This window comes from Quercus lobata, chromosome 2, assembly GCF_001633185.2.
Source record: "Quercus lobata isolate SW786 chromosome 2, ValleyOak3.0 Primary Assembly, whole genome shotgun sequence".
NCBI classification, from domain to species: Eukaryota; Viridiplantae; Streptophyta; class Magnoliopsida; order Fagales; family Fagaceae; genus Quercus; species Quercus lobata.
The window spans coordinates 104,294,471-104,321,841 of NC_044905.1; the positions used below are offsets into that span (position 1 = coordinate 104,294,471).

Here is a 27,371-nt window from a genome sequence, read left to right on the forward strand (position 1 = left end):
TATTTAACTTCAATCTTTTGCCTTAATGAGTAGGACAACACCATGCTACTTGCTTTGTTTGAATCTTTCTGCGAAAATGACATTTTGTGGTTTTTCTATAGTATTCTTCAAACCCAAATTATCTATTTGCTGCCTCTTTCTTGGAACTTGGAAGTGCTCAAAATAAAGACAGCCGATGGGGTTTAGGGTTTGTTTGGATATTGTTTATTGTTGAAAACTGAAAATATTATAGCAAAATAATTTTTAAATGTGTAAATAGTACTGTAAGATATAGTTTTAATGAAAATTTTTCACAGAATTGTACTTGTAGGTCCTGTAAACAGTACACGGGACCCACGCAAAAACGCAGACCCTTGCCGCAAGACGCTATCAAAACCAACGCTCAATATACTTTACACACTCAACCCCTTCTTTAAATGAATCTTATCGAACTACTATTAATTTTTCATCCCCATGTAGGCAAGAAAAGAAATTTCCGAAATATCTGATAATGGCAAGTGGTCCTTCATTTATTATGCAGCTAGAGTTATCTAATCTATATAAAAAATATCAATAAGCTGGTTGGAAATCTGAGCAAGAGGTTGATAGTTGATACTGTCATAGGTTTGATTATTGAGTTTTTGCCTTTGTATTGATTTCTTTTTTTATTTGGTGTTATCAGATGGGCTTCATTTGAAACCCTTCAATCATTTTCTTACCCAGAAAAAACTTTCTTCCAAGAATTCTGTGGTTTTGAAGCTTAATGGGACAAAGCACTCAGCTGCTTCAGCTGCTGCTGCTGCTTTTCATGCAATATTTGGTTATTGCAGTGACAGCCAACAATGCCACAAATGACTGTAAGTCCACTTTAATTACTATGTCCTTTTTCATAGTTTGTTAATCAACTTTTTCATTAGGTTTCTTGCTTAGCACCTCTTGTTTCTCCTTAGCCATACAAATAAGAGAACAACAATACATTTCCCCTGTTATTTGGCCATTCATAAATCAACATTTCTGGTTTCTGTTCTTCTTCTTCCTCTTTTGTTTTTTTTGTTTTTTTTTTTCAGTCTCTTCTACACTAATTATGACCCAAATTTATTTGATTGCTGAGAGAACATGGAAAGAAAAAATTGGAATTTTGAGTTTCAAAATTTCTACAATTTAATCATTTGAGCAGGCAGAAGAACTCATCCAATAAAGTGACCCTTGGAGAATAATTTGATTAACTTGGGCTGAATTTTCTCTTAACAACATAAAAAACAAGCTTTCGAGTTTTTTGTTTGTTTTTGGGAATTCTTTTTCCGTATTTCTCCACAATACAGGGATGATTGCTGTTTCTGTTAGTGATTATCAATGATCTCCAAAGCGAAAATTACAGATCATTGCTTTGGAGAGTTACCCTCTGTGCCTTTAAGGCATTAACTGCATATTGTACTATTGTGTATGGAAACCTCATCTTTAGGGGGCACAATTCTTTGGTAGTATTCAGTAGTTTGAATGACATTAGAGCTGTCAAGTCAAGTTTGATCCAAGTTACTCAGCCCTTGTTTTTTTTTTTTTTTTGGTTAATGATGATGTGATGGTGTATTTAATGGCTTTGGTAAGGTTAATTCTCAGCACTTGGAACTGGGAAATACTTAGTCAACCCTGACAAGAAAATTAGCTCCTGGACAGTGCTTTCTTTTTTGTTATTTGGGTTGCTGAAATTACGGTAGTGTAATTATACCTGAACATTACTTTCCCTTAAAGGAGATAAAGCTAGTCATAATCTTTCTCTTGGTTTATGTATATATTCAATATAATACTTGCGTATGAGCTTTAGCTCAAATGACAAATCCTCATCCTATTAGAATGAGAGGGAGGATGAGATTATAAGTTCAAGATCCACTATGTACATATGTGAGTGCAACTTTATCAATACAAATAATAATACTTTATCCTTGAAAGGTTCTGTTTAAAAATTCTAATTGCTTTTTGTTCCCCCCCCCCCCCCTTCTTTTTCTGGTGATTCAATCATTAAAACTATCTAACTATTTCTGGTGCAGATCTTGGTCTACTGTCTCTTAAGGACGAATTGCAGAACACACCAAAATCTTGGGTGGGAGCTGATCCTTGTGGTGGCAGTTGGGAATTGATTAATTGCACTAATTCACGTGTGACCTCAATGTAAATTGCACCCTTAAATACCTTTTTTTTTAAAGGTTTCAATTCTGTCCAGTTTTTCATACTAATGTGACTGTTCTTTATGTCAGAATATTAATAAGCATGGGTTTGTCAGGGAAGTTAACTAGCGAAATCTGGCAGTTGTCAGAGTTACAGATTTTGTACGTCATCTATTTGCACTTAGCCACTCCTTTTTGTCATGATAATATTAACATATGCAAGTACTGAAAATCTACCATCTATTTTTGTAGATTTTCAGTACTTGCATGTATTAAGATCCAGTGCTCACATCTGAAGCAACAAATTTCTCATGTCGGGAGAGGCGCTCTTTATTTATGAGAGATGCATCCCAGAGACCAACCATTTCAAGGGATTATCATTATAACAATACTGACTCAGAAGTTTTATTTTGTTTTATTTCATAATTAGATTAATTCAATTACTCCATTATTTGATGCAGTATTTCATTAGTCGCTTCTTTAGTTAGTCTTCTGTAAATTCATTCCTGATGATCAGCTTTTTTCATATAGGGATCTATCTTACAACATTAACATAACAGGACAACTTCCAAGTTCAATTGGGAATTTAACTAAACTTGTAAACCTGTAAGATATTATCAATTTTTGTCAAAGGATTAGCTCATACTCAACTTGCGTTTTAGATCCCAACAATTAACCTGTTGCTTTTTCTGTACACTAGAAACTTGATTGGTTGCAGTTTCTCTGGCTTAATTCCAGGCACAATAGGAAACCTAAAGCTGCTAAGTATTCTGTAAGACAATGATTTTCCCGATAAAGGGTCTATTTTTTCTTCTAAATCACAATTTAAGGCTATATCTGTTGCAGTTTCGCTTTTAGGCCAACATACACTGAATTTTGGAACTTTTCATTTGCTATGAATTGCAGATCTCTAACTAATAATAGCTTCAATGGACCAATTCCAGCTTCTATTGGTTCTCTTTCCCAACTTTACTGGCTTGATCTCGCCAATAACCAGCTTGAAGGAGCCCTACCAGTTTCTAATGCGACTGCACCTGGTCTTGATATGCTACTTAATGCAAAGCACTTGTATGTCATTTCTCTGTTTCAAGCTGATTACTTAGTTTTTTCCACTCAACGATGAGCTAAAATATTTTCATCATCGACAGTCATCTGGAAAATAATAAGCTCTCAGGAAACGTTCCACCTAAACTTTTCAGCTCATCAATGATTCTAATACATTTGTAAGTTCTATTGGTTTACTCTCAGCTAGGTAGCAAGCTTCAGTAAAGACCGCATATTAATGATGTTTGAAATATATGTATAATGGACTCCCTTTGGTTCACGTCTTTGTTTTTATTTTCTGAGTTTTGCCTCTGCATCATTTTTTGCTCTAATGCTGTCAGCTTGAAGGTTTTGTATATGGAATCTAAGAAAAAAGCTTCATTTTAATTTGATATCCTCAATTGTATAGCAAAACACAGTCAATTTAATCATACCTTCCTACTGCCGCTGTATATGTTTCTTGCAGGATTCTTCGAAGCAATAAACTCACTGGCAGGATTCCAAATACCCTTGGACTTGTGCAGTCTTTGGAGGTGATGTGAGTATCTAGCTCACATAATCAAGTGATTTCAGACCAAGATTGTTGCTAGCTGTGAACTTCTTTCTAGTTATTTTACTGAATATCTTGTTTTCATTACAGCCGCTTTGATAGGAATTCAATAACAGGACCCGTGCCTTCGAACCTCAACAATCTTGTAAAAGTTAGCGAACTGTAAGCAAAAAATACTGACACACCAAATGCTGCATTTAAACTTGTTTAATGAAATTATTTATATCATCTTATGCGGGAATTTTCACTTTACAAAGAGAGCTTTTGGTGCTCTGTTTTCAGGTACTTGTCCAACAATAACCTGTCTGGTCCGATTCCCAACCTTACTGGCATGAATTCCCTCAACTATTTGTAAGCTGCATTAATATTACTTGAGATTGAATTTAAATTGTAGTGCAGGGGGTTAATGAGCATTGTCAGACCATTATAACTGATGTTAAAAAATTTTAACCTCCAAAATAGATACTGTTTGCCACAGTCCTATTTCTATGGTTACTATATTTAAAATAATTTCTATCATTTATTTTGTTTAGACTATAAGTGTAATCTGTAGGGATATGAGCAACAATGGTTTTGATGGATCTGAAATTCCTCCATGCTTTTCAACCTTGAGTCCTTGACCTCCTTGTAAATTTCACCCCTTCCTCGTACTACCCACACTCAAAATCCCCCCACCAACAAAGTTTCTCTCCAAACTAGTTTGGAGAGAAATCCTACAAACTTATCATATATATTTATATTGAGTGTGAATTTTAAAAATCTAACCGATAGATTGCATATTCTTATTACATCCTTAATACTTACAAAATTTCAAAAAAATCAAAGATTAATTGCTATGTCATCAAATAAATGTTATAATTTCAAATTTTTGTAATCTAAAGTTGTACATAGAAAAGAAGTTAATTGATCAAATAGTAAATAATATCCGATTTGAACGAAATTTGATATGCATGTTAAGACCATAATAAACATAAAATTCAACAATTAGATTTTCAAAATTCACAACCAAATAAGAAATATATGAGAAATTTGAAGAGTTTCTCTCCAAACTAGGGAGAGAAACTTTGTTCCCCACCTTATACCTCAAACGATTATTCAAGTTACATAATCCTCACAATCACTTATACCCAAGATCCATCTAGTAACATCTGATGTGGGACTTAGCACACATCCGCACAACCCACACTCAAAACAATCCAATCCAATCTAATCAAATCCGCACAATTTGAAGTATCACAGTATATATATAAACACATTTTTGAAATATTTATTGTTGCTCATTCTTCTTTGTCTAATATATCATTGTTTATATTAGACCTTATGATGTCTTCTCTTACAAATTTACCATTCTTTGTTCCCCTTGTTTAAGTACAATGTGTCCTTCCCAGTGCAGTCATTAGTCCTTGTTGCGTGTTTGGATGAATTGAAGACAACTTGGCCTACTTTGTTCTCATGTGTAGCGATTTCTAATTTATGGCAAATTAATAGATTTTGATTATATCTTATCTCATCTGCTGCAAATATTTCTCAAACAATACCCATTACTATTTTGATGTAGGACAATGAACTTTAAAAATGGGACTTTGTGTTTGAGAAACAAAGAGAAGAATAAAAAAAAGGATAGGACCTAGGATTTGGCACCTAGGGTTTACTTGGAATCAACACCAAGTGATGAAAACTGTGAAATTGAATCCAAGAATCACCACCAGGAGTTGCATGGAGTCAACATCAAGCATTCAAGAATGGTAGGAGCTTAGGAATCAGCACCTATGCCTTCTTGGAATCACCTCCAAGCATTTGGGGGGGGGGGGGGGGAACCTTCAAATCCAAATTTCATTAATCCATGATCAACTATCTATATTAATGAACTTTGGTCCTTCTAAGTTACATCAAACATGAAAAGAAAATAAACTCACAATGAGATTATGTAATAGGGAATTAAAATCAAATAGCAATCAAATGTCTCTAAAAGCACCAATCAGTTACAACATGATCAATCAGGTCCAACAAAATCAATAGCACTATAGAATCGATCTGGTGTCTACACAACTCATGGACATGATTTTGCTAGTCTATATTGTATAAAGGATGGTTGTTGATGGTCTTCTTCTAAATTTCTTTGGGTTCAATAGTTACCTTTCTAGAAATAGCTATTGGCTCCGTCAATAGCTTTAAACTCTTTGTGCAAAAGCATCTAGATTCTTTTCAATTGATAGATTATTGAAGTGAAACATTTAGTTGGATTTCTGTTAATACCTTACCATCAATAGTATATATTCTGGTCATTCTTTTTTTGTTGTTTACACTTCCAGTCTTCCATCTCCTTGTAATTTTGACTTAGTGGGACCCATATCTGGTCTTGTCAATTAAGTTAGCAAGACAGACCAAAATGCTTCTTGTGCAAGAATTTGTGTTTGTTAGGGTATAATTAAGAGTTTTCATTGTCAACCTAAAGCATCTCTCTTCTAGCTTGGGGATGTCCGTATGGCCCTGCATGTGAAACAGGTGGTGCTCTTCTGTCTCTCTCTCTCTTGGGTTTGCATGTGTGTGTGAATATATTCAGGAAACTTTCAAACAGGGAAAAGGTTTAAATTCTTTAGTATTGATTTGATTTCAACCTTTAAATCTTTTATTGGCAGAGAGATGGAAAACACGCAACTTCAAGGAGAAGTTCCTGTTTCCTTATTCAGCCTTCCCAATTTACAGACTGTGTGAGTATCAGCTTGATCTCAAGTAGCATTGATTCAATGTGAATCAAACATATAATTTCCATAGGTTCAAACACAATGAAATCTGTCTAGCTATACACACACATACAACTAAACAAATTATGTGATTGATCTGACATGTGGGGACAGATTATTAAAGAACAACCAGCTCAGTGGTTTCTTAAATATTAGCACCACCTATAGCACCCAGTTGCAACTCATTGATCTACAGAACAATTCGATTTCTAGCTACGTAGATACCATTGGAGGGTACAACCGAAAATTGATGTAAGCCAAAATCAGTTACTTTGGTTGTTTATTTTTTAAATGCATTGTTGAAGAAATAACTGTTTTATCATTTATTGGAAGTCAAATATCCATGATATTTCTTTTTAACTGATTTTAAAGGTCTGACATCATTGGGCTAATTGTCCTTTATTATTTGCAGACTTGAGGACAACCCAATTTGCGAGTCACAGAACATCAAAAGTAGTTACTGCACAGTTTCCCAACCAAATAATGGCCCATCATACTCGACTCAACCAAATAACTGTCAGCCTATTTCCTGCAGTTCGGGTCAAGTTTCCAGCCCCAACTGTTTATGCGTATATCCATACAGTGGAACTCTAGTTTTCAGAGCAACTTCCATCTCAGACTTGGGAAACTCAAGTCACTACACAGAACTTGAGGCGTATCTTATGAAATCTTTTGAAAAACTGCCTGTAAATTCAGTCTCCCTGAGTAACCCAATCAAAGACTTTTCTGAGGACTTTAAAATAAGACTACAAGTCTTCCCATCTGGCCAAGGTTGTTTCAATCGAACAGGACTTTCTCAGGTTGGGTTTGTGTTCAGCAATCAGATTTTTAAGCCCCCACAAGGTTTTGGACCTTACTATTTTTTAGCTGATCCTGTTCCATATGATTGCTATGCAGGTAACTTCAAATTCACATTTAAATAGAAAGTAGTACTTCCAATATTGGATTTGTCTTATTGTGATGCATCTCTAAAAACACAAATTTTCACAATGTTAGCTTGATATTATTATGACCAATCTCTCTCTCTTGCTCTCCCTCCTTTGTGTCATTTTTTATGTTTCTACAGAAACCAAAAAGTCTTTGGGTATAGGCGTTATAATTGGAGCAGCAGTTGGTGGCACTGTCCTGCTTCTATTATTACTCCTTGCAGGGGTCTATGCTTTCCGCCAAAAGAGAAGAGCAGAAAGAGCTTCCGAGCAATTGAATCCTTTTTGTAAGATAGCTATGATGTAAACTTGGCACTTCAGAGCTGTTAATATTAAATTTTAAGGGTACATTATCACTTTCATTCCATACAAATGCAGCACAGTGGGATCCAAATGGTGGCAGTGGTGGCATTCCTCAATTAAAAGGAGCAAGATGCTTCTCCTTTGAAGAGCTTAAGAAGTACACCAACAAGTTTTCTGAAGAAAATTCTATTGGATCTGGTGGTTATGGGAAGGTTTGATTACGACTACTCTTGTCAGTATATTGATAGTTTGCTTAATTTTTGAGAATATATCAAAAGATTCTTCAAGTTCTATAACAAGAAATATTTCATATTCATGCAATTTGTTTTGTTCTTCTGGCACTTCAAATGCTTAATTTCCTTTCCAAAATTTTCCTTGTTCTCCCATTAATTTATTTCTTGTTAATAAAAGCTTCTTAATCTTATCACAATATTTCTGAACTATGCCTGTCTCAAAATAAAAACCTAATGTCTAATCTGTCAACATTTCTACAGGTTTATTGGGGGACTCTTCCCACTGGTCAACCGATTGCCATCAAACGAGCTCAGAAAGAATCTTTGCAGGGTGGGCATGAGTTCAAAACTGAGATTGAACTTCTATCAAGGGTTCATCATAAGAATCTGGTTAGCCTTGTTGGTTTTTGTTTTGATCAAGGTGAACAAATGCTTGTATATGAGTATGTTCCAAATGGTACTTTGAAGGATAGCCTCTCAGGTACTTCCATCCAATGCCTCACCTCCTTATATGAATTCTGGTACTGTTTGACACTACATGTGCGTTACTTTATTAAAAAAAAAAAAATCATGGAACTCTTCTGTTTATTAGCGCAATTAAGTTGTAAAAAATGGTCATATTAGAGTGATATGGAAAGATTACAAGAATACCCCTATGCTAATATAAAGAAATAACAAGGAAACTCCAACACTCCCTCTCAAGCTAGAGCATACACATCAAACATGCCCAACCTTAGCACATATTAATAGCAGAGTGATATAGCAAGAATACAAGAATACTCTTACATTAATGTAAATAATAGCAAGCTAATATAAGAAATAACAAGACTAACTCTAACAAGAATTTATACGGTACTCACCATATTAAGGCACTAGTAGGGAGGCCATATTTCCTGTATCTACTTGCAAAAGAAATAAAGCAAACCACACAATAAGATGCAATTAATAAATCTGTTATATTTCAGCAGTGTTCATCCAGTGACAACCTCAGATGATTCACCATCATTGTGTTATAATGCTTCCCTTACCTTCTGATTGCTTCTTTCCAGACAATGTAAATTAGCTTGTAGAGAATGCTAATATAATTCTTCATAAAGATTAAATGAGGTAGCTGTTGTTTATGCAGGGAAGTCAAGAATTAAGTTGGATTGGATGAGGAGACTAAAAGTAGCCCTAGGTGCAGCAAGAGGACTGGCCTATCTTCATGAACTTGCCAACCCTCCTATTATACACAGGGACATTAAATCAACCAACATTCTGCTTGATGAGCGCATAAATGCAAAAGTTGCTGATTTTGGTCTCTCTAAACCTATGGGTGATGATGAAATGGATCACGTCACCACTCAAGTGAAGGGCACAATGGTTAGTGGAAAATCCTTTTAACCTCTATTATTGTAGTAATTAATGCGTTTCTACAAAAATGAACAGGAAAATAAGAATGATGGAGGACAACTGTGGTTTATTAAACTTAGTCAAAACATTTATTTGTGTTCTCTACCATGTGATTTGTAATGAGAAAAATAAGCATTAGGAGCTTATAATCTAATTACATTTGGTAATGGAAGAATTGGATCAAGATGTTTGCAGAAAATTGTCCCGTCACCAAGTCTTTCTTCATAGGTGGTTTCTTACCATATCTTGTTGGACCATATAGTCATATGCATCAGTGTCTAGAATTTAAATTTTTCTTAACAAACAGCACACATGATTTACTATGACTAAGGATGTGCATTCAAGCCTTGAGTTCATTTTGTTATACATGGCATTGCATCAAATTCTAGCACTGAGAGTTGATTTTCTATTATGGTGTAGGGCTACTTGGATCCTGAGTATTACATGACCCAACAGTTGACTGAAAAGAGTGATGTATATAGCTATGGAGTGGTAATGTTGGAGTTGGTAACTGCAAGAATGCCAATTGAACGGGGGAAATACATTGTCAGAGTGGTGCAGATGGCAATGGATAAAACAAAAGTATTATACAACCTTCATGAAATTCTTGACCCCGCCATTGGTTTGCAAACATCACTGAAAGGATTAGAGAAGTTCGTGGACCTGGCAATGAGGTGTGTTGAAGAATCAGGAGCTAACAGGCCTGCAATGGGTGATGTGGTCAAAGAGATTGAGAACATAATGCAGATAGCTGGTTTGAACCCCAAAGCTGAATCTACATCTGCTTCATACAGTTATGAGGTAAGTAAGGGGAATTCTGGCCATCCTTACTGCAATGAGACCTTTGAGTTTGAGTACAGTGGGGCTTTTCCAACTTCAAAGATAGAGCCTCATTGAGTGTGTGCTTTTTTACATTTTGAATGTTGAGCTACGTGCTTTCTATTGGATAGGGGATGTTGTTTTCACATGGCAAAGAATCAGAATTTGTAATTGAAATGGATGATATAATTTTATTTTTTTATACTGTGGAGAATATTCCTAGCTTGTTAATAATATATATAGCGGAATGATTATGTTTTTGGTTTGTTAAGGAAACTGAATCATCATTGAAAGGTTGGTTCAAAAAATTGATTAAAAATGGAATAAGGTGTATCCACCTTAAAAAATTATTTTCCACTTTGATTCATTGAAATATTTAAACATTTCCTCCAAAATCTAAGCTCTTAATCTCAGCATGAAGTTTCAAACATCTCTATCCTCTTTGAGGATCTTCTTACTTCTGGAGGATTTGAGTGGTACTATACGGTAGGACTATGCATGTATTAGATTGGACAAGTTAAAGGGAAAATTTTAAACCAATCTGCCATTAACAGGTTGGAAATTTTTGAAATAGCCGCCAATCCATCAACCTCTAAAAACGGCTGGTCGGTTGAAAATTTTGACAATTTCGACTTGGAAAATTAGGTGAGTTAGCTTTAGTTATATACAACTAAACTTTAAAAATTATTTTACTAATTACAAAGAAATTTAAGAAGTTAAATTTCATCTATAAATCATTGGAAAAAATTTAGGAATTGACTCATGTCTCCATATATCAAAATACATAGGTCTTTAACTATAGAACTTTCTAACTTTTTTCTTTAAAAAAAATGTTGGGTACTATATCTATGTCACTATGTATGCTTATAAATATGTTGGGAAATTATTATTCATTTTTCATATTAAAGTTTATAAATACATAGCCCCGCTATACAAAACGTGGGCAACTGACTAGCATGACATACACTCAATCATCATCATAAAAAATATATATATATATATGTAATTATTTTTATAATTTATTGAAATTTGATTTAAATTATATACATTAATTTATAACTCATAAAACATTTAAAATCAGGTTTCAACGTTACAAAAACATCTCAAAGCATAACAATACAATAATCAAAGATCTTAAACACTTCAAATCTTAAAATATAAATACTACAAAATTCAATAATTCAACAAAAAAAGATATTAAAAAATCAAAGTTTAGACAAAAAATCATACTCTCTCTCTCTATATATATATATATATATATATATGATCAGGTCAAGGTCCCTAATCTACCTAACCCGTCTTAACCTAATTCAAAGCAAATATTTAACCCTCATCCCGTATTTGTCTCATTTGCTACTAGGAATTAGTTTTAATCATCCCATTCAAAGTTGGGCAAGACTGGTGCCCATGTGATTCAACAAAGTCTAGATTGAAGCTATTTTCTCTGTTTCACTTCGTGGCGGTTTATAAGACATATTTTATTTAAAAAATTTACATGATTAATTTAAAAATGAACAAAATTTAACTACAAAATTAGTTGTAGTGCCTAAGGATACAACCTTACTTAATATTGTTAACATTACTACATATTCTGAAAATCTAATTGTTGGATTGTATGTTCTTTAGAATCTTTATACTCTTAATACTTATGTCAAATTTTGTGTCAATCGGACATTATTTATTATATAACCTATAAGGTTATATTTTATGCATAATTTTAAATTACAAAAACTTGTAATTTAAATAATTTATAAATAACACAGCTATTGATTTTTAATTTTATAGAAATTTTGCAAGCATGTAGAATAAAAAAAAGAATATGTAATCTAATGGTAAAGATGTTAAATAACCAATAAAAAGATGTTAAAGAAGGCTAAATTTTGTTATCTAAAAAATAATGTGAGTAAAGCACATGAATAATATCTTCAATAAGCATGGAGTGGGTCGAGGACAATAGCTCTATTGTGATTTGGGACAAACATTTTGGGCGTGAGACGACTTTTAGAAAGTTTAAAAGTTAGGTTTTGGATGGAGACACAAGGTCCCAAACAATTACAATTGACAGACAGAGAGTGGAGCAATAAAATTAAGAAAGCATTGATTAATTCAGAGTTGAATATTGTGTGGTAACCGTAACAGAAGGGCAGTCATAGTGGACTCATTTTAAAGTAGGTAGAAGACGACGCGCAATTGGATACGAATGATAATAAAGCGTATAAATATGAACACGTTCTCCATTCCCCATGCAGTTCCAGTCATCTAGAGACTTGTCTTTGTCTGATACATACATTACATACATTAATTAATTAATTAATTGGAAACGGAAAAAGCTAAAGAGAAGAGGAGAGGCTAAAGCCTAAAGCTAAAATAAAGGTGGAAATGTTATGGAAATTTGTCATTTAATTTTTAACTTCCCTCCTATTCTCTTTTTTTTTTTTTTTTTTTTTTTTAAGTAATTGTTTATGCAGGTGCGGGGACTCGAATCTCCGAGCTAACAGTTTCATGGTAAATCGGGTACCACCTAGACTAAAAGGCCGGGTGGTAACTTCCCTCCTATTCACATAATTAGATATTAATTTCTGAGAAGAAGGTCAAGGTCAAGGTCCCCTATAATATATTTGTCTGTATCTCCATTTAATAAGTTGCAGACAACCTGTGGTCTCAAGGAGTTATCATTTATGATTTATTTATATATTTAAGAACTTGTGTCTTTTTACAAAGGGTTCGGTTAATGTGCGCTAAAATATCAGCACTTTAGTCGGTCAGTGGACACTGGTTGTTGTGTCGTAATTAATGTGTTGTAATGTGATCACTACTTCAGCAACTTTGACTTATTTTAGTATCAATCTTATCTCAAATGGATTTACATAATTTATTATCATTCCTTATTCAATTCAGTGGCTTTGAACTTTGAAGCCAAATGGGTGGAAGAACAGGAACTCTGCTGCTGCTGCTTTTCATGCAATATTTGGTTATAGCACTCACAGCCAACGATGCTTCAAACGACGACTGTAAGTTCACTTCAATTGCTTTCTCCTTTTTCTTTCTTTGTTAATCATTTTTTCCTTGTTGTCATATGTGAATGAATTGCTGAGACAGAAACATGGCGAAGACTATAAATTGGATTTTTGATTCTTGAAATTTCTTCTACTTAATAATTTAATCATTCTCAACAAAACTGAAAAATACATTCAGTTTGGTGACCTTCGGACAATAATTTGACCCACCTGGGATGAATTTTCATTTGTTCTTGTTGTAGTAAGCAGATGGAGAAAGAACAAAATTGTTCTAAATTGTACTGGCAAGGGCTTGGTACTCAGCCTCTGTCTATCTTTTGCAATTTCTGTACAATGAGATGCCATACAAACTCTATATATATATATATATACACACACACAAGAGTTTACCTATGAGGATCCCTTGATTTTAGCACAATAAAGGGCTAACATGTTTACAACATGTTGTTCATGCGCGATATGCAATTCCTCCACAGAACACAGAGGGTTACTGTTTTTGCTAGGAGATTATCAATGATCTCCGGTGTGAAGGTTATGGATCAGTGCCTCGGAGAGTTACCCTTTGTTCCATTATATTTTAGCACAATAGATTGACACAATCCCTCCTCTACAGGCACAGTGCACATTTATCTGGTAGCATTCATAAGTTAGGATTTGAAAGTGTTGTATAGTTTGATTCAAGTTACTTAGCCCATGATATAATGGTTTAGGTACTTTTAGAGTTAATTTGCAGCACTTGGAATTGGAAAGTACTCAGTCAACCTTGACAAGAAAATCATCTCTTGGATGGGGCTTTATTTTTGTTCTTTGGGTTGCCAAAATGACAGTAGATTGCGACCATGTCCTGAAAATTGCTTGCCTAAAATAGAATAAAGCTAGTCCTAATCCTCCTCTCAGTTTAGTACATATTCAAATATAATGCTTGCTAATGAACTCCACCTCAAATGGCACTTCCTTCTCCCATAATTACATGTGTAACTTATCATCCAAAAATATATATAATCTTTGTATAGTTTTATTTGACTATACATATTGTTTCTATTCCACTACCCTTTTTGGTGATTCAATTATTAATACTGTTTTATAATTTTTGCTGCAGTTAAAGGTCTACTGTCTCTCCAGGATGAGTTGAAGAACACACCAAATTGGAAGGGTAGTGCTGATCCTTGTGACAATTGGGAAGGGATTAGGTGCACCAATTCGCGTGTGACCTCCTTGTAATTTCACCCTATAATGATTTTTTAAGGTTTTAATTCTATCCATTCTTTTTATTTATATATATATTAATGTGACTGTTCTTTATTCCAGAATATTGACAAGCATGAATTTGATGGGGAAACTATCTAGTGAGATCAGCCAGTTGTCTGAGTTGCAGACTTTGTAGGTCATTTATTTGCTTTTATTTGCACTTGGCTGCTTCTGTTTTTATTGTAATCCAATTTAACTATTGTGTTGAGGAAAAACTTGGCTACCATCTGTTTTCATAGGCTTTCAGTATTCAGATGCCTAAAGATTCAATGCTCAACAACATCTGAGGCAGCACATACCTCATGCCTGGGAGCCCTTTATCTTTGAGACATGCATCCCAAAAATAAACTATTTCATGGGATTATTATCATAAATATTGTGACTACGAAATTTTATTTTTTGTTTTATTTCACAAATAGATGAAATTTCACAAATTGATGAAATCAACTACTCCATTATATGATGCAGTATTCACTAGTTGCTTCTTCAGTCAGTCATCTGCAAGTTCATTCCTAATTATCAGTTTTTTTTTTTTCACACAGGGATCTCTCTTACAACAAGAATATAACAGGACAACTTCCAAGTTCAATTGGGAATTTAATGAACCTAATAAACCTGTAAGGAAATATCAATTGCTGTCAGAGGATTAGCTCATACTAAACTTGTGTTTTAGATCCTTGCAGTTAACCTGTTGCTTTTTGCTTGCACACCAGAAACCTGATCGGTTGCAGTTTCTCTGGCTCTATTCCAGACACAATAGGAAATCTACAGAAGCTAATTACTCTGTAAGGCTTTGACTTGGTTTCTTACTATTGTTTTAATTTTTAATGCATGTCTGCAATTACTTATGTCTCTTAAGTTATCATCCATTTTGCACAGTGTTCTGGATGAAGGATCTATTTTTGCATCATGTAAATCTCCCATATGAAGCTATATCTATTACAGTTTCATTTTTGAGCCAATGTACACTGAATTTTCTGGAACTTTTCATTCTCTATCAATGCAGATCTCTGAATAATAATAGCTTCAGTGGACCTATTCCTACTTCTATTGGCCGTCTTTCCAACCTTTATTGGCTAGACCTAGCTGAAAACCAGCTTGATGGACCTCTACCAGTCTCTGATGGGAATACACCTGGTCTCGATATGCTAGTTAAGGCAAAGCACTTGTATGTCAAGTCTATGTAATTTCAAGCTAAATAGTTCATTTTCTCCAATTAATCACAATCTAAGATTCTTTCATCATCTACAGCCATCTCGAAAAGAATAAGTTCTTAGGTGAAATTCCATCTAAACTTTTCAGCTCAAACATGGTTCTGAAACATTTGTAAGCTTCTTGAATCCGAGCCATTGTCTAGAATTTGTGTACAGCTATGTTGCAAGCTTTATGAGACTTCATATTTGACATTTGAAATATGTCTAACAGACCTCTCTTTGGTTATGTTTTTGTTTTTCGCATGTATGGCTTGAATTCAATTGTGTGTACTTCATGTTCAAAGGTGTTAACCAGACTTTCACATAGTTGACTTGGGTTATAGATAATCTAGGGCAATGATACTCTCACACTTATTTTTCACATCCACTTTTTACACCCATTTTCATGTTTTATATGTGGAGAATAGGTGTTTCTCTATTCTTTGATGTTTGAGATAGAGAGTTTATTTGTGTGTATTTAAGGTTTTGGTTTGTGAGCATGCTTTTGTGGCACCTTTGTAATATCCCTATTTTCTTAGTGAAACTTTCTCCTAGATGCCACCTATGGACATAGGCCTAAGCCAAACCATGTAAATCTTTGTATTCCTGTGTGATTGTCTTTTCTATTTTTCACAAACCGCTATTATTTGGTTACACACACAACATTGTTTTCATTTTCAGAGTCTCCACCTCTAATGCCAAATATGAACTCAAACGTCTTTGATATAGAAGCTAAGAAGTTCACTTTGATATTCTCAATTGTATAGCAAAACACTGTCAATTCAGTAGTTATTTTCTAACCCTGCGCCCCCCCCCCCCCCTACAGGCTTCTTAGCAACAATTTTCTCACCGGCAACATTCCTGAAACCCTTGGATCTGTGACACATTTGGAGGTGATGTGAGTATCTAGGTCACATGCTAAAGTGAATTCAGTCTAAGATTGTTGGAGCTGTGAACCTCTTTCGAGTTACTGTACTGAGTATCTTGTTTTGGCTACAGACGCTTTGATAGGAATTCATTAAGTGGGCCCGTACCTTCAAACCTCAATAATCTTGTAAATGTTGGCGAGCTGTAAGTAAAGATGATAGACATATCAAATACAGCACTTATAATGAATTTTTTTTTTTTTTTTAAAATAATCTTTTGCGGGAAATTTCACTTTACAAATAGAGCTGTTGATGCTCTTTGTTCAGGTACTTGTCCAACAATAAGCTGACTGGTCCTATACCTGACCTTACTGGCATGAACAACCTCCATTATGTGTAAGTTGCAATAATATTACTAAAAGACTATGAATTTCATTTGTGTTGCAGGGGTAAGCGAGTAGTGTCAGACCATTATAATTTATGATCAGTTAATTATCCTATTTTTTGGGACTAAGGCCTTTGTTGTTGTTGATGTACATATCCTTTTTTTTGAACTCCAAAGTGGATAGTTTTTTTTCCATCTTCATTTTTCTAGGTTAAATTTATTTAATATTACTGCTATCAATATGTTTTTTTGTTGAGATTGTAAGTGTATTCTGCAGGGATATGAGCAACAATAGTTTCGATGAGTCTGACTTTCCTCCATGGATTTCATCCTTAGAGTCTTTGACGACATTGTAAGTTTCATTTTCCCTTCTCCATATCCCTGATCCCTTTCTCTATCATCAACACATTGATAGCTTATTTAGTCTTGTCTCACAATTTTGACCTTGCTATGTTGTAGCTCCTTAAGAGTGATTGGCTTCTAATATGCAGTTGTTGGTATTTTCTGCACAACTGAATGAACTCACACAACTTCGTCTTCTTAGTCCTCATCTGCAGCCTGCAGCTATTTCTAGTTTCTGACAGATTTGTAGATATTTCTTATATCATATCTCATTCGATGCCCTCTCAACAATACCCACCACTATTCTCATCAACACAATGCATGGACATTTTTTTTTTTTTACTTAATTATGTAAGACCCAAAGAAAGCACTAGTCTTATCTATGCTATACCCTAAAAGAACTAGTCTATCACAATTGAGGCTCTTCTTAGTTGTTTATGTTATGCAACTATGGAAGCTCTAACATTAATTATTGTGATTTGGGACTAGTAGAAGTGCATTCACATGAACAAGAAAATAAAACATTCACAAGAGACACCAATATTTAATTTGGTTCTATATCCAACAGCAACACTAACAAAAATATCCACTATCAACGATACGGATTACAATGCTTATTTATGAACCCAACTTTTTCTTCTAGGAGTTTTTCACCTCTCCCCACATGGAAGAACCTTGGGCAAAAGTCACCAAACCCTTTACAACAATGCCTATTTACAAAGCTTCAATTCTATTCCTTAATGGACAAGTAATTCCCATTACTTCTTCAATAAGGAATACTTCTCCTTCTATGATAAGGAGAATCCTTGTCTTCCACACCAAGGAAAAACCTTTCCTTCTACACCAAGGAAACCCAAATCAAAACTAATTAGGAATTTGAAGCAATATTCAATAGTTTATATATCCCAAGTTGACCTAGTAAACACCTAATGTGGGACTCAACAAACACCAACGCAAGACATACTTGAACAATCTAATCCACATAATCCAGGGTATTACATTTTATGTGTTGATAATGAATCATTCCAGAAAATGCTACTGGCTTTCACTTCATCCATTTAACTGTAAACTCTGCTCAACAACCTCTAGAGTCATACCAGCCAATAAATCCTTGAACTGATATATACAGCTGGATTTCTATTAAAATCTTCACCATAAATAGCATATGGTTGGTAATATGAACATATGCTCACTATCCTCCCCTTAAATAAATAATTAAGTTTAAAAAAAAAAATTCACATCTTCCTAGTGTTGTTTAGATTGCCATGTTGCATCTCTTTGTAATTTTAACCAAGTGGGTCACCTAAAAAAAAAAAGAGCAAGTGTAATGACCCCACTCCAACTACATAGACATTGTTTGCTTTGGTTCTCAGACCTTCACGGTTTTGTTCTCACCCCCTCCCATAGCACACAACAGTGAGAGAAAAGACCTTTACACATGAAAGGGAGATTACCCCTTATAAGCACATTCCCATGTGCTTCTCTAGGAGATGTGTGACTCCAAGATCGCTTCTTCCTTTGGTCCTTCATAATCCATCCCCGTTACAGGCACTAAGTGGGTCCCTAATCTAGTCTTGTCTTTTAAGTTAATGTTGTTAGCAAGACAGACCATGGTCCTTCTTGGGCCCCTGCATGTGAAACCAGTGGTGCATCTGTGTGTTTGTGTGTGTGTGAATGTATTTAAGAAAATTTTCATGCATAGAAAAAGGTTTAAAGTATTTGGTATCAATATTCAACCTTTAAATCTTCTATTTGCAGAATGATGGAAAACACACATTGTCAAGGAGAAGTTCCTGTTAACTTATTCAGCCTTACCAATTTACAGACTGTGTGAGTATCAATTCAATTTCAAGTAGCACCATTTTCAACATAATGGATGTTGAGAAAATCCAAATGAAAAGGCATGTAATTTTGTTAGATTTGAAAACACTGAAGTCTATTTTTACATACAATGACGTGACTGTTTTGACATGTGGGGATAGGGTATTAAGGAACAACCGGCTCAATGGCACCTTAGATGTTGGCACCACCTATAGCAACCAACTGCAACTTATCGATCTTCAGAACAATTTAATTGAAAGCTTCACAACAAGAGCTAAAGGATACGACAAGAAATTGATGTAAGCCATATTTAGTTATTTTGGTTGTTTTATTTTAATTGCACTGTTAAAAGAATAACTTTTTTTTCTTGTTGGATTTTTTTTTTTTTTGACAATTTGGGGGGGGGGGGGGGGGGGTAGAGGTTCCAAACCTAGGTTTTCCTTCATGAAGAGAATTGGGAAATTCAATTACATCATAAGACTCTTGGTTTGTTGGAGTCAGATATCCATGATATGTACACTATCTTTTGGTTTTTTTTTAGCAGTTTCTCACATCATTGGACTAATTATCCATAATTTTTTTGCAGACTTGTGGATAACCCATTTTGTGAGAATAAATTCGAGAGTTACTGCATGGTTCCCCAATCAAAAAACACTAGTACATTCTCAACTCCACCAAATAATTGTCAGCCTATAAACTGCAATTTGGATCAAGATTCCAGCCCCAATTGTAAATGTGCATATCCATACAAGGGAACTCTATTTTTTCGTGCACCTTCCTTCTCAGATTTGGGAAACCCAAGTTACTACATAGATATTCAGGGGTCTCTAATGAAATTTGCGCAGTCCCACAAACTGCCTGTGGATTCAGTTTCCATAAGTAACCCCTTCAAAGAGTCATCTGAAAACCTTGAAATGAGCATACAAGTCTTCCCATTTGGTCAAGATCATTTCAATCGAACAGGAATATCTAACATTGGGTTTGTGCTTAGCAACCAGACATTTAAGCCTCCAGATAAATTTGGACCCTTCTATTTTAAGGCTATGCCATATGGACCCTTTTCAGGTAACTTCCAATTTGCATTCTATATTAAAAAGTAATACTTGCAATATTTTCCTTTTCTTATTGTGATGCATCTCTTAAAAAAGAAATTGATACAATGTTAGCTTCATCTTATTATGACCTCTCTCTCTCTCTTGCACATGTGCATCATTTAGAGGAATACACAGAGTCAAAAAAACAGTCAAGCATAGCCATTATTATTGGAGTAGCAATTGGTGGCACTGTCCTGCTGCTTCTATTACTCTTAGCAGGGTTTTATGCATTCCACCAAAAAAGAAGAGCAGAGAGAGCTTCTGATCAATTACACCCTTTTGGTAAGATAACTAAGACATAAATTTTGTACTTCAGAGCTATTAATACAAAATTGTAAGGGATATAATCACTTTCACACCATACAAATGCAGCACGCTGGGATCCAAATAATGGCAGTGGTGGCGTTCCTCAGTTGAAAGGAGCAAGATGTTTCTCTTTTGAAGAACTTAAGAAGTACACCAACAAGTTTTCTGAAGAAAATTCTATTGGATCTGGGGGTTATGGAAAGGTTTAAATATGAATAATCTCTCTAGAATATTGGTTGTTCACGAAAGTTCCAAGAATATATAAGATTTTTTAAATTTTATAACAAGAAATGTTTTTCAATTAATGCAATTTGTTCTGTTCTTCTGCCACTTCAAATGTTTAATTTCCTTTACAAAATCTTTTCCTTTTTATCCCCATATATATATATATATATATATATATGGTTAATGACAACTCCTTAAGTTTCTCAATGTGGTTTTGAAATATTCCTATCGATAAATTGTGTTACCAAATGTCTAATCTGTCAACATTACTACAGGTTTATTTGGGGACTCTTTCCACTGGTCAACTAATTGCCATCAAACGAGCTCAGGAAGAATCAATGCAGGGTGGCCTTGAGTTCAAAACCGAGATTGAACTTCTGTCAAGAGTTCATCATAAGAATCTTGTCAGCCTTGTTGGTTTTTGTTTCGATCAAGGTGAACAAATGCTTGTATATGAGTATGTTCCAAATGGATCTCTAAAGGATAACCTTTCAGGTACTTCAACCACTATTAAAATGGCTTTCAGTAAGTTTTTCATACTTCAACAGTGTGCCTTCCTCCAGAGACAATATTAGAGGAAAACATAATATGTCATAACTTTGATAGCCTTCTTTCTAGGAAATGTAAATTATCATGTAGATAATGCTGACAATTTTTCATTAACATTTAATGAGATAGCTGTTCTTTATGCAGGGAAGTCAGGATTTAGGATGGATTGGATGAGGAGACTAAAAATAGCACTTGGTGCAGCTAGAGGCCTGGCCTATCTTCATGAACTTGCTAACCCTCCTATTATACACAGGGACATTAAGTCAACCAACATTCTCTTGGATGAACACTTAAATGCAAAAGTTTCTGATTTTGGACTGTCTAAGCCTATGGGTGAAGGAGAAAAGGGCCATGTCAGCACTCAAGTTAAAGGCACAATGGTCAGTAGAAAATCCTTTTGCAAAATTTTTTTAGTGAAAGAAAATAAGCATCAGGAGCTTATAATAATCTGGCTACATTTAGTAATGGAAGAATCAGATCAAGACTTTTGCACAAAATTGTCCCATTGTCAGGGTACCTGATCTTTTTGTTGAATTGGATGTCAGTTGTATGACAATATTCATTATGTTAGGGGTTTATCATTTTATTAATATTTGTAATTTGTGTATTTGATTTTATTGGTCCCTAGTTGTATACATCTAGTATATGTGGGTGACTTTTTAATTTTTTTTTTTTTAAATTTTAGCTCAATAAAAATTATTATTTATCAAAAAAATCCTTTGACACTGTGACTTGATTTCTATAATGGTATAGGGGTACCTGGATCCTGAGTATTACATGACTCAGCAATTGACTGAAAAGAGTGATGTATATAGCTTTGGAGTGCTAATGCTAGAGCTGATAACTGCAAGAATGCCAATTGAAAGGGGGAAATATATTGTAAGAGTGGTACAAACGGCAATTGATAGAACGAAAGATCTATACAACCTTCAAGAAATTATAGACCCTACCATTGGTTTGCAAACATCACTGAAAGGTCTAGAGAAGTTTGTGGACCTGGCAATGAGGTGTGTTGAAGAATCAGGAAGCAACAGGCTGGCAATGGGTGATGTGGTGAAGGAGATTGAGAACATAATGCAGATGGTTGGTTTGAACCCCAATGCTGAATCTACATCCACTTCAGCCAGTTATGAGGATGTATGTAAGGGGAACTCAGGCCATCCTTACAGCAATGAGGGCTTTGAGTATAGTGGGAGTTTTCCAACTTCAAAGATAGACCATCAGTGAGTATCCTTTTTACATTTGAGCTTCTGCTAATTGGCTGCTTTAATTATGTTGGATAGCTAGCTAGAAGAAACTGTGATGATTGTTTGCTTCACATGATAAGGAAGCAAAATTGTAATTTGAAAGTTGAATTAGTGTGAAAACACTAATGCTTGTTTAGACCTCTAATTTTAAATTATGGCTTACTTGCTTTTACTCTAACTTATCTAAGTGCAGAAAAAAAGTAAATGAAGCACAATAAATCGGTAACACTACTCTAAGCCATAAGAAATCACAATGAGCAATAAAAGTAAAGCTTAAAGAGTAGGGAAGAGAGATGCAAATACAAGATAACACCGAGACGTGTTATCGAAGAGGAAACCGAAGAACTTGGCAAAAAACCTTTCCGCGACCCTCCAAGTCGAAATTGATCCACTAATGAATAAATTGGAGTACACAAATATCAAAAAGATTCTCCAAGCCTAATCTATACAATATACTTGAACCCTCCAAACTCCTGCTACCAACGGACTTCTTAGAGTCTTGTCTTCACTAGCTTTCTGAATCCCATAATTCTGCCTGATTGCTTCTGCCACTTAATGGCTTCTTCAAATGCTTCTTAAAGACACCAAAACTTCTTTTAACACTTAGAATGAGTGAGGTAAGTGTTTGGGCTAAGAACCTCTTAAAGATGTATAGATGACGAGGTAGGAGTAAAGGAAAACCAAGAGAATTTGTGTAGACGATTGTGGGTATGACAATCTTTAACTCTCACGTGTTTTGCTAGGGTTTTCTCTCTAAAAGCATTCCATACAATTTTGTGGGTAATGAGGGTATATATAGTGTGTGTAAAGCATTTAGTAAAACATTTTTCATTTTTGCCAAACAGAGAGTTTCGTGGGTACCTCGCGAGATGGCTTTTCTCGCGAAGTACTCTCGAAATGACAGGCTGGCATGACTCTTTATCTTCTAGTCTTGTGCTTCTTATGTGACTTTTTCGTGGGTTGCTTTACTCGCAAGCTAGTCGCGAATCTGCATTGATCTTCATTGCATGCTTGATTCTTCACCAATCTTTCACACTCATTCTTTACAATTAAACCCACGTAGATACAAAGAAATGATTGACTAAATTACAACAAAACTTCGCACGGAATTAAAGCCAACAAAGGCTAGTTGGAAATCACAACTTTACATAATTGAAATACATGCATCATTATCGTATTTATTTTACATTATTTACTGTGGAACAAATAGCTAATGAATTAATGATCAAGTTTTCAACTTGTTAGATTGTAGAGACAATTTTGTGTAAAAGTTAAAGAAGGTGAATATTCCTTTCTTGAAGGATGATACTTATGTGATAAGGACTAACAAATTAATAATTATGGGGAACTTATTTTAAATTAGAAAAATCTACAACTTGCTAAAACTATCATATCCACTACCTGTACTTTTGAATGTGTACATGGCACAATCCGTGCAACCAATTACTGAGTAGCCAAAGCCAATACAAACAGATTATTCATTTGAGGCTAAAAGGAAGTTGCACTCCAAAGAATGACAATGCATGTTATACCTGCATAATTTTAATTGTATGAGTAAAAAATTAAAATTTTCCAACCACATTGTCATATATATGCAAAGTTCCCTTGTCTTTTGTATAATACCTTTTTACTTTCACTTGTTTATTTTTCATTTTGGTTGTCTCACTTCCTAATATCACAAAGGGTTGTTTTCCAAACAATATAAGAGAGGTAAGAGCCCCCTAGGTTTGTTTTGTAATATTTGAAGATTATTTCATTTTCTTGCCAGGAAAGCTATTTATGACAGTGAGCTATAGGTCTGGACTGAATCCTGTCTTGATGATATAGCTCCTCTAGTGACTCGTGATGCTTTGTAATCTTTGATCTTTTATGAAATAAACTTGACCTTTGGATCTGGATTCTCAAAAAAAAAAAAAAAAAATCTCATTGGAACAACCCGAAAAACACTAACCTTATTATATAGCAGTGGCGGCTTCAGGAATTTTATTTAGGGGGGTCATTAAAAAAATTTAATAAAAAAAGAACTTGAATATATCGAGTTATCGGCAAAAAAAAAAAATTAATACATGAAGTTTTACAATTTCCTTCTACAAGTATTCAAATTTTGAATTGTTATATGATAGTTTATTATAAGTATCTATTGCTAATGTGGGGTAGCTATGAGCCTAAAATCATTTTATTTTGTTAAGTTTATCTAATATTTTTATTTTTATGCAATTTTTATAATCTATTTGTTATTATTTTTATAAAAATATTTTAAACTAAATGACTAAACTAAACTCATTGGTTTTGTATTAATTATTGGCGCACACAAACACACTCATTTATACATAAAATTATACACTAGTGTCTACTTAATCAATCAAATGCTTGGACAATCACTAACTTTACGTTTTTTTTATTTTTATTTTTTTTAATTTTACCAACTTTATAACAAAAAGTTGTTATAACATGATAACAATATACACACATGTAACAAAACATATCTATTTCCTAATTACAAGAATACTCTTACATTAATGTAAATAATAGAAAGATAATATTAGAAATAACAAGACTAACTCTAACAAGAGTTTATATTGTACTCACCATTAAGGCACTAGTAGGGAGGCCATATTTCCTGTATCTACCTGCAAAAGAAATAAAGGAAACCACACAATAAGATGCAATTAATAAATATGTTATATTTCAGCAATGTTCATCAAGTGACAACCTCAGATGATTCACCATCATTGTGTTATAATGCTTCCGTCACCTTCTGAATCTCTGATTGCTTCTTTCCAGACAATGTAAATTAGCTTGTAGAGAATGCTAATATAATTCTTCATAAAGATTAAATGAGGTAGCTGTTGCTTATGCAGGGAAGTCAGGAATTAAGTTGGATTAGATGAGGAGACTAAAAGTAGCCCTAGGTGCAGCAAGAGGACTGGCCTATCTTCATGAACTTGCCAACCCTCCTATTACACATAGGGACATTAAATCAACCAACATTCTGCTTGATGAGCGCATAAATGCAAAAGTTGCTGATTTTGGTCTCTCCAAACCTATGGGTGATGATGAAAAGGCTCACGTCACCACTCAAGTGAAGGGAACAATTTTTAATGGAAAATCCTTATAACCTCTATTGTAGTAATTAATGCGTTTCTATAAAAATGAATAGGAAAATAAGAATGATGGAGGCTATGAAGCACAGGTGCGTTTTCGGATTCGGGTGCAGGTGTGGGTATGGGTGCGGGACTTGACAATTTTTGAAAAAGTAAGGTGTGGGTGCAGTGATTAAAAAATTATTAAAAATATTTTTATTTTTATTTTCTATATATTGCCAAACATGCTTTTTCCCATTATATAAACATATACCAAATTTAAGAACAATAGCAGATAATAACTAAAACATGATGTTCATAAATTAAATACAATCCACAAGTTTGAAACTAAGACATTGAAATTAGAATACAGGGAGGGAGGCAGACAGCAGAGAGCGGGAGGTAGTGATGGTTTTAGGTTTTTTTTTAATTTTTTTTAAAATTTTTTTTAAAGATGTTCAAGTTCAAACAGTGCGTTTTGCACTATTTTTTATTTTTTTTTTTTATAATATTTACTTGAATTTTGGCCTGATTCAAAGCCGGTATCAGCCTGAATCGGCCGGTATGGCTTGTATTGGTTGATTTCAGCCAGCCGATACGATCTGAATCGGCGCGAATCAGCTTGATTTGGCATGAATTGACCTGAGTTGGCGCGTATTCGGAAACCAAAAAAAAAAAAAAAATCCAACGTGGCAGCAGCGTCGCCCACACACCCGCGTCGAATGCCGGTGTGGCACCCTTGTCACTACGTCAGTGCTTTCTACGATGGAGGATAATTGTGGTTTATTACAACCTTAGTCAAAAACATTTATTTTTGTTCTCTACCATGTGATTTGTAATGAGAAAATAAGCATTAGGAGCTTATAATCTAACTACATTTGGTAATTGAAGAACTGGATCAAGATGTTTGCAGAAAATTGTCCCGTCACCAAGTCTTTCTTCTTAGGTAGTTTCTTACCATATCTTGTTGGACCATACAGTCATATGCATCAGTGTCTAGAATTTAAATTTTTCTTAACAAACAGCACACATGATTTCCTATGACTAAGGATGTGCATTCAAGCCTTGAGTTCATTTTGAATTACATGGCATATATTGCATCTAATTCTAGCACTGAGAGTTGCCTTTCTATTATGGTGTAGGGCTACTTGGATTCTGAGTATTACATGACCCAACAGTTGACTGAAAAAAGTGATGTATATAACTATGGAGTGGTAATGTTGGAGCTGGTAACTGCAAGAATGCCAATTGAACGGGGGGAAATACATTGTCAGAGTGGTGCAGATGGCAATGGATAAAACAAAAGTATTATGCAACCTTCATGAAATTCTTGACCCTGCCATTGGTTTGCAAACATCACTGAAAGGATTAGAGAAGTTCGTGGACTTGGCAATGAGGTGTGTTGAAGAATCAGGAGCTAACAGGCCTGCAATGGGTGATGTGGTCAAAGAGATTGAGAACATAATGCAGATAGCTGGTTTGAACCCCAACGCTGAATCTACATCTGCTTTGGACAGTTATGAGGTAAGTTAGAAGAATTCTGTCCATCCTTACAGCAATGAGACCTTTGAGTTTGAGTACAGAGGGGCTTTTCCAACTTCAAAGATAGAGCCTCATTGAGTGTGTGCTTTTTTACATTTTGAATGTTGAGGTATGTGCTTTATATTGGATAGAGGATGTTGTTTCAGATGGCAAAGAATCAGAATTTGAAATTGAAATGCACGTTATAATTTTATTTTTTTTATACTGTGGAGAATATTCCTAGCTTGTTAATAATATATATAGCAGAATGATCATGTTTTTGGTTTGTTAAGGAAACTGAATCATCATTGAAAGGCTAATA

At 34.5% G+C, this 27,371-nt stretch overlaps 2 protein-coding genes across 6 annotated transcripts; both read left to right on the plus strand.

The window, feature by feature from the left end:
• The first annotated feature begins 524 nt into the window (after nt 1-524).
• LOC115977696 (probable leucine-rich repeat receptor-like protein kinase At5g49770) lies at nt 525-10,406 on the plus strand. Its single transcript, XM_031099725.1, has 18 exons — nt 525-836; nt 2,025-2,145; nt 2,232-2,303; nt 2,673-2,747; nt 2,842-2,913; nt 3,048-3,209; nt 3,290-3,364; nt 3,652-3,723; nt 3,826-3,897; nt 4,018-4,086; nt 6,375-6,446; nt 6,594-6,731; nt 6,892-7,376; nt 7,546-7,692; nt 7,784-7,920; nt 8,203-8,422; nt 9,068-9,303; nt 9,754-10,406. Exons 1-18 carry the CDS (start codon nt 743-745, stop codon nt 10,228-10,230), a joined length of 2,796 nt encoding a protein of 931 aa, XP_030955585.1. The 5' UTR covers nt 525-742; the 3' UTR covers nt 10,231-10,406.
• A 2,562-nt stretch (nt 10,407-12,968) lies between these two features.
• On the plus strand, nt 12,969-27,306 carry LOC115977694 (probable leucine-rich repeat receptor-like protein kinase At5g49770). 5 transcript variants are annotated; one of them, XM_031099714.1, is made up of 20 exons: nt 12,969-13,163; nt 14,269-14,386; nt 14,478-14,549; nt 14,960-15,034; nt 15,131-15,202; nt 15,424-15,585; nt 15,669-15,743; nt 16,437-16,508; nt 16,610-16,681; nt 16,804-16,872; nt 17,139-17,213; nt 18,962-19,033; nt 19,186-19,323; nt 19,611-20,089; nt 20,242-20,400; nt 20,491-20,627; nt 20,925-21,144; nt 21,343-21,578; nt 21,952-22,421; nt 26,671-27,306. In XM_031099714.1, exons 1-20 carry the CDS (start codon nt 13,073-13,075, stop codon nt 26,696-26,698), a joined length of 2,892 nt encoding a protein of 963 aa, XP_030955574.1. In that variant the 5' UTR covers nt 12,969-13,072; the 3' UTR covers nt 26,699-27,306. The 5 variants fall into 5 exon arrangements, with proteins under 5 accessions (XP_030955574.1, XP_030955575.1, XP_030955577.1 ...); XM_031099715.1 differs by lacking the exon at nt 15,669-15,743; XM_031099717.1 differs by lacking the exon at nt 12,969-13,163 and having other exon boundaries at nt 14,326-14,415.
• Nucleotides 27,307-27,371: the final 65 nt, after the last annotated feature.